General features: G+C 50.7%; 1 protein-coding gene across 1 annotated transcript; it reads left to right on the top strand.

Annotated features, from left to right (window-relative positions):
- Positions 1–2,877: 2,877 nt before the first annotated feature.
- Positions 2,878–7,737, top strand: SLC10A4 (solute carrier family 10 member 4). The gene is made up of 3 exons (XM_059671747.1): positions 2,878–3,838; positions 4,515–4,725; positions 6,648–7,737. The coding sequence occupies exons 1-3, from the start codon at positions 3,237–3,239 to the stop codon at positions 7,158–7,160; spliced, it is 1,326 nt and encodes a 441-aa protein (XP_059527730.1). The 5' UTR covers positions 2,878–3,236; the 3' UTR covers positions 7,161–7,737.
- Positions 7,738–8,028: the final 291 nt, after the last annotated feature.

Raw genomic sequence — 8,028 nt, 5'->3', positions numbered from 1 at the left:
GAGGAAGTCAATTGAGACCCACCACCCTGGAGTGGCTGCAGGGACCTGAGGGGTTTCACGTGAGGCTGGAGTGTTTACCAACGTCCTCCTCCACTGGGACCCCTTGGCGTCCACCCCGTCCTGAGATCCTCCCTGTGGCTGGCTTCCTGGCTTCCTAGAGCCGGGGCCACCCTGTTAGTGCCCAGTTTACACCCCGCATTCCCAAATGACGGCTGCCGTGGTGTTTGTGCAGATCAGCATCTTCCTTCAACTCACAAGAAACTGATTCAGCCATCGACACACTTGGAACCTTGGCTGTCCTCTGCACCTGGAACCAGGCCAAGTTCCTCAGGGGATGGGCGGGCTTTGCAGCGTCCTCTTCACCAGTCCCGGGACACATCCCAGCAAGCTGTGAGCTCCTCTCTCCCAGCTGGGAACCCCCTGCAGTTTAGGGTGTGTTTCCTAACTTCGGGGAGATCTTAGTCCTGGAGGCCACTGCTCATCGTCTTTCTCCGGGTAAGGCTGCCAGGTGAAATATTTGGGACATTTATCTACTAAAAACTTTATTTACTGTTGATCTGAAATTCAAATTTAGTGTTTTTTAAAAAACATATTTTTATTGATTTCAGAGAGGAAGGGAGAGGGAGAGAGGGCTAGAAACATCAATGATGAGAGAGAATCACAGATCAGCTGCCTCCTGCATGCTCCCTACTGAGGATCAAGCCTGACCTTGACCTTCTGGTTCATGGGTCAACACTCAACCACTGAGCCACACCAGCCAGGCTGTACTGTCCTTTCAATTTTTTTCAATGCTGTTTGTACTACAGTGTAAAATTTTTATGTAACCCCATCTATGATTCCTTCTGCTACTTTTGTGCTTAGGAAGATTTTCCCTATCCAAAGATGAGATAAATACTGGCCAATATTTTGTTGCATTCTCATTATCATAATGAACTCTTTAATCTACCTGCAATTTGACTTGGTGTATGGTGTGCGACAAGGCTCTAAATGAACTTTCCTCCCAATAGCATCTTTTCTGAGTGCTATGTTCCCGTCTCTCCTTTTATTCATTCTCTGGGTAAAAGATGGGAGTCAGTTGGGGAAGCTAAGTGGCCCAAGCAGTTCACCGTGATCGCCACACCTGGAGAATGAGCTGTTTCCCAGTCCCCAGGTTTTCTCCCGAATGGCGAAGGAGATCAGAAAGTGGAGGGGAGGCAGGAGCATCTGCTTTCTTCACATTCACAATAACCACATCGGCAGGAGAGAAAACAGGCCTGCGTCCCCGAAGCCCTCAGGCCGCCTGTTAGGTGATCCTGCTGATTCACAAACCACGTCCAACCCTTTCTGCTTCTGACTCTTATCCCATGGGTCAGGACACCTCCCACGCCCCTCCTCAGACCTCTAGAGAGGCTAGCTGGATGAGGTGGTCTGCCTGTAATTACTGCTATTTAATTGGATTGCGGATTTTAATATCATCAACACGGGGAGGGGACAGATAGGAGAGGTGCCTGCAGCGCTAGGCTTCTGCTCACCCTCTCCATTTGTGCTCTCGGTTTATCTCGCCCTATGGCTGGGCAGCGCCTCCTCCTTATCGCGTCTGTTTCTCCACACGTCTCCCTGGATATAGTCACGTATGAAAGTAGCGTGAGTAGTATTAGCACGTTGCATTGCATATCTGAATATGTTTCTTTTGCTTACATAAGTCTAAATGAAAACTTATTTTGGTTATTTTCTTGGGCTTAGTGTTTTGGAAAAATATGAGGTATGTTATTTTCCCATATGCCTGCCGAAGCGCTGTGCTCCTAGAAATTATGGTCTAATGGAGAAGAAATAAATTGGTGATTAAGAATGCAATGTGTTGTGAATTTAGTCTTATTTTTCACATTCTTTGCCATTTCCAGGAGATGTGGGGTGGAGAAAATATAATCACACAGGCTCAGTCCACTTCTGAGGAATGGAAGCCGCCCAGTCTCCTCTGGTGCCAGAAGAGGAGTAGGCACGAGTCCCCAAGAGGAAAAACTCGCTCTGGGGTCTCAGGTCCTAGCAGACTAACCCCTGAGCCTTGGCTTTCATTGTATGATCTTTCCGGGCAGCCAGAGGCCTTGCCAAGGGCTGGGTCTCCACAGCATGCTGAGCGGCCCCTTCCCTTGGTAGGTGGGTGCATCTAGTGGCCACTTACAGAGGTTGTCTCCATCCCCAAGGACTCAGAATCTGATTTGTTGGGGAATAACATCTGCCTGAAGCAGAGAATCTCACCACTTTATTTCTTTTCAGCCCTTTAATCCTAATGCCAGAGTTATGCTCGTCATAAATCTATGGCCACTGAAATATCCTCGCCCCATCTGCCAATAACTTCCAACACACACATTTTTTTCACAGAGCCTCTTCTAAGCTGCGCTCTTCTTTAATGACACATCACTGTTCACCTGCAGCCGGGGATTGCGGGTTCGGTGGATGAAGCAGAGACTTCCCCGGGCCTCAGATTCCTTGCATGTAAAAGTCAGCCTAGTAGTATCTCTCCCAGGGTTCTGCTGTGAGAATCAAAAGAATTAATGCGCTCACATTTGCATAAGACCTGGCTCAAAACCCACCGGTAGGATTACTTCAAGTCTGAATATTAAAATATTATTTTTAAATTTGTCTGCAAAGTAAAGCCAGCTAGGGAGTGCGTTTTCCTACAGAGAACCGCTGCTATGGCCAGGCCGCGCTCCTGTCAGGGTTGCAGGCTGTTAGCACAGCGTATATGGTCTATGTGCGCACACAGATAAGCTTTTTTCCGCTCTTTCCTATGTGCCTGGCTCCCCAGATTTCATTATCAAAGGGGCAGAGCGCATCAGAGAACTTGATCAGCAGCCAGGCACGGTTTTTCCTCCTGCTTGTCCTTTGTCAGGTCTTTGTTCCGCCCCTGGCTACACTCGAACAGAACCACTTACTGGTGATTAAAAGGAGGGACTCGGCGGCGAGGCGGGGCCTGCGGGGCGCGGGGGCGCAGCGATTGGGTTCGCCCTCGGGGGCTGCGCTCCGAGTGCCCGCCCGCGGGCGTCGGCCGCTCCGGAGCCAAAGCCCGGCCCGCCGCCCCCGCCGCCGGGGGAGACGTCAGAGGCGCGCAGCCGAGGCTGGCCAACCGACCGACAGACCGACGGACCGACGGACCGCGGCGGTGACCGAGGGACGGAGAGAGGCGCGCGCGGCTGGCTGCAGGGAACAGACATCCACAGCGCGGGCTGCACCAACCTGCCGGCTCCGACGACAGCGCCATGTCCGACGGCGACAACACCACCCTGCTCCTCGCCCCGTCCTCCCTGCAGCCGGACAACTACACGCTGCCGCCCAACGCCAGCAGCCTGAGCCCGGGCCCCGACTTCCCCGTCGCCCCCGCCTCCAGCGCCGCCCCCAGCCCCAGTCCCGGGCTCAGCCTCGCGCCGAGTCCCAGCGTCAGTTTCAGCCCCGGCCCCGCTCCCATCCCGGAGCCCACGGCCGGCGGCTTCCCCGGCGCCGCGGTCAGCGCGGCCGCGTCCCCGTTCCCTCGGCCCTGGGCGCCCCACGAGCCGGCGTTCTGGGACACGCCGCTGAGCCACGGGCTGAACGTGCTGGTGGGCGCCGCCCTGTGCGTCACGATGCTGGGCCTGGGCTGCACCGTGGACGTGAACCACTTCGGCGCGCACGTCCGGCGGCCGGTGGGCGCGCTGCTGGCCGCGCTCTGCCAGTTCGGCCTCCTGCCGCTGCTGGCCTTCCTGCTGGCGCTCATCTGCTCGCTGGACGAGGTGGCCGCCGTGGCGGTGCTCCTGTGCGGCTGCTGCCCCGGCGGGAACCTCTCCAACCTCATGTCCCTGCTGGTGGACGGCGACATGAACCTCAGGTACGGAGCGGGGTCCCCGAGGCGGCTTTCCCAGCCCCACCGGCCGCGGCTGCAGCCCGGGGCTCCAGACCGAGGACAGAGCACGAGGGGCGGTGAGACAGGCGTGGAGCGGGGAGGCGGAGGAGGAGGAAGATGTGGAAGTCAAGGCAGAGGGGAAAGCCGGCATTGTGGGGGGAAGATCTAGACCGGGGCGAGCCGAGCTGAGGGTCTTGGGGTCTCCTCTCCTCCGCGGCGCCCTCCCCACCTCCCCGAGGGCTGGGCTGTCCGCGCAGGTCTTCGCCGCTGGAAGACAAAGAGAACTGGGAAGCCTGCGGCCAGGACTCCCCGGAAATGCCCAACAAAATAGGGCGATTGGTCCCAGAAAAGAGTAATCTCATACAGAGGACAAGGTAATCCTGTTCAATCCAACAGGTAGCGTTCAGCAGCGTCCCCGTGTCGAACGGGTGTTCTGAAGGCTTAAAAACTATGCTCCTGGCCCTCAAAATCATCCGGACCATCCAGAGGATAGCCCGCGGCACAGGCTGCAATGAAGCGGGTTCTCCCCAGACCTCAAGCTGGGAAATAGCAGTCGCCCGCTTTCCCTTCCACCTCGGGCTCCAGATCGAGGGTGGCCGCGTGCCGGCCGGCCCTGGGGCTCGCAGCCCATTCTGACTTCCGCCCCTTCCCTTTTCCGCAGCATCATCATGACCATCTCCTCCACGCTCCTGGCCCTGGCGCTGATGCCCCTGTGCCTGTGGGTCTACAGCCGGGCTTGGATCAACACGCCCCTGGTGCAGCTGCTGCCCCTCGGCGCGGTCACCCTGACGCTCTGCAGCACTCTCATCCCCATCGGGCTGGGCGTCTTCCTCCGCTACAAATACAACCGGGTGGCTGACTACATTGTGAAGGTCAGCTCACTCCTCCTTTCCGTACTTGGCGGACTCGGAGTCCTTGGTCCTGAGCGGGGCTGAACGCTAGGAGGTTTGGGAAAGGGGTGAGGAAGAAAAGGACTTGGCAGGCCTTGCATGGATACACTTTTTTTTTTTTTTAAAGTTGATGCTCAAAGATAACTTTCACCTTTTTGAGTTTCAGAAATTATAGCTTTAAGACGCAGATCAATTAAAAACAGCACAAGAGAACTGGGCACTCAGAGGAGGAAACAGGTCATAGGGAGATGGGTGGCAGTGCATAAAATGGGAACATTTTCCGTGAACCGCTCATGTGTTACAAAACAAGCAGGCGGAATGAAATTATTTTAATAGAATTTGTACAGTACTGAAGAAATGCGTTACTAATAGAATTTGTAGTGTATTTTAGAAATGTGTTAGTGTTTTAAAGGCGGAACTCTAATTCTGAGAAACTGTACACAGCTGCTTTAAAATGCTTTATTTTCTAAAAAAATAAGTTGATATTAGTAAGACCAAAAGTAACTTAAAAATCACATCATGGCAGTATAATAGAATGCACAAAATATGAACTTTAAAGCACAAAATAAAATTAGGTCATGGATAATAGTACAGGCTATAGTGCTATTAATAAATTTGTGTTTTTCTCCTTCCTCATTACAATTCTTTGATTTCTAAAGGTAGTGAAAACATGGGGATTTCTACTATTTTATGCAATATTTCTAATATTGTTTAAAAAAACCACCTGATGCTTTTTGTAGCAGGAGAGATTGTGTAACAGGTGACTGGAGGAAATATTTAAATATTTCTAGGTTAAGCTTTCTTTGAAAACTGAAACAGCAGTAAATAAGAGTAAACAATGAACAGCATTCTCATTTCAGGAGGTTGGTAACATACAGAACTAGCCATTGTAAAATGCACAGGCAAACTCCTTTACATGAGAGAAAACGAGTCTCTCCAATGTTTCAATTTAGGTTTCATAAGTCATCTTTTGTGTTTTACTTGCATTATTTTCTAAAGTAATCTGATTATACAGAGGGGCAAACTTTTATTAATATAAAAAACAGGGTTCTCTTTTAAAAAAATTTTTTTATTGATTTCAGAGAGGATGGGAGAGGGAGAGAAAAATAGAAATATCAGTGATGAAAGAGAATCATTGATCGGCTGCCTCCTGCACGCCCCCTACTGGGGATCGAGCCTGCAACCCAGCATATGCCCTTGACTGGAATCAAGCCAGGACCCTTCAATCTACAGGTTGACACTCTATCCACTGAGCCAAACCAGCTAGGGCTTCTAACAAAGCTTTTGATGTGGGCACACTTTGGAACTTAATATAAGTTTTGATTTATGTTTGGCTTTTGTCAACTGTACATTGGTAGCATGAGTATCTTGTATAATATTTATTCAGCATCCTGGTGTATTGGGCTCCCTTCTGACTGTCCTGTTAGTGAGAGGCACATTCACGAGTTCAGCGTGTGCTCGGAACAGTAAAAACTCCAGAACAGAGTTACACGATGGAGGCTGAGAGCCTGGAGACGGTGCTGGAGAAGAGTAGCCTTCCCCGGGGTGACTGTTTGTAGACTTCTGAAGGCTGTTTGCAGGTGCAGCGGTCTGTGTTGCTTCTGAGGGCCTGTCCATGACAACGGCTTGCGGTTATAGAAGGCAGACTGTCACTGGATCACTAGATGTAAGAACAGGCCTCCAGGCAATCAGAGCTGTGCCCGTGGCTGTGGAGGCCTCCCGCCCAGCAGTCCGCCCTTCCTCAGGGGTCCTCTGTCAAGGCCTTGACCACAAAGATCTCCATTTTGTGTGGGAGGTCAGACTAGATGGGTCCCTTCTTCCTGTGCCTGGGAGTCCCTGGCCTGACTTCCCCTTCAATGGCCTTTTTTTTTTTGATGGCTTGTTTATCCCTTTTCTATCACCAGGTTTCCCTGTGGTCTCTGCTAGTGACACTGGTGGTCCTTTTTATAATGACCGGCACTATGTTAGGACCTGAGCTGCTGGCGAGTATTCCTGCCACTGTTTACATGATCGCGATTTTTATGCCTCTAGCAGGCTATGCCTCGGGCTACGGCTTAGCCGCGCTCTTCCGTCTCCCACCCAACTGCAAGAGGACCGTCTGCCTGGAGACGGGCAGCCAGAACGTGCAGCTCTGCACCGCCATTCTCAAGCTGGCCTTCCCACCACGGCTCGTAGGGAGCATGTACATGTTTCCCTTGCTCTATGCCCTTTTCCAGTCTGCAGAAGCAGGGATTTTTGTGCTAATATATAAAATGTATGGAAGCGAAATACTGCACAAGCAAGATCCTCTCGATGAAGATGAAGACACCGATATTTCTTACAAGAAACTGAAAGAAGAGGAGATGGCAGACACGTCCTACGGCTCAGTGAACGCAGAGAGCTTGATGATGGTGGAAACCGCTCAGACTGCTCTCTGAGCGTGGAGACACACAGGAGCATCTGTCTTGCTGAAGTTTTACTTCGTATTTATAGTCTGTGGTAGTGTATATGGTTTACCTAGAGGGTCACAATTGGCTCACAATACCATACTTGTAACAGTTTTGAACTTACCGCTGTAAGGCCGCCTTGGTATATTCACTAAGCGTTTTCACCAATTACAAGTCAGTGTCGTATGATAACTTGCACCTGGGACTGCACACGCACGTGAAGCCTGAACAAGTGAAGCGTGCTCTTTGGTTTCAACCATTAACCAATTTCTGTGACTGTTTCAAAGATGTAAACTCTCAGAAAACGGGGTTTGGGAAATGTAGAATTTTGGTGCACTATCTCATATGAGTAAAAACAAGCTATATTTGTAAAGCATCATTGAGTTTAATGTAATTGTTGTAAAAAAAAAAGTGTGCTAGCTTAACTTATGAATACTTGACAATGCTGAAATTTGACCTGTATTTAGAAAAATCCCCAAACAGGTCAATTAAATAATGACATATAGTATTTTAGTGTCAATCCTGTTTCAAATCAGAAAAAAATACACTAACATATTTGATTACTTGATCTGATATCTCTTGATGAACAGACATTTTTCTGGTGGACAGAGTGCATTTTTTTTTTTCAATTGGGGACTGACTTGGCCTAATGCATTTATGTTAACACACCCCCAATCAATGTACTTCTTGGAGAGATGGTTAGATGAGGAAATTTGTAGAACTACTCTCTACCCCAAAGAATAGTCATTAGTACCTGCAGGTACTCAAGGGCACCGCAAGGCCCACGTATGAGGTGGGGCGTGTGGGGGGGTGGGAGCACGTGCCCCAGGAGATGACAATTAGCCTGGACGTGGGTGAC

The sequence above is a fragment of the Myotis daubentonii genome, chromosome 1 (genome assembly GCF_963259705.1).
Source record: "Myotis daubentonii chromosome 1, mMyoDau2.1, whole genome shotgun sequence".
Lineage (NCBI taxonomy): Eukaryota > Metazoa > Chordata > Mammalia > Chiroptera > Vespertilionidae > Myotis > Myotis daubentonii.
This window is presented reverse-complemented; position numbering and strand designations above follow the sequence as displayed.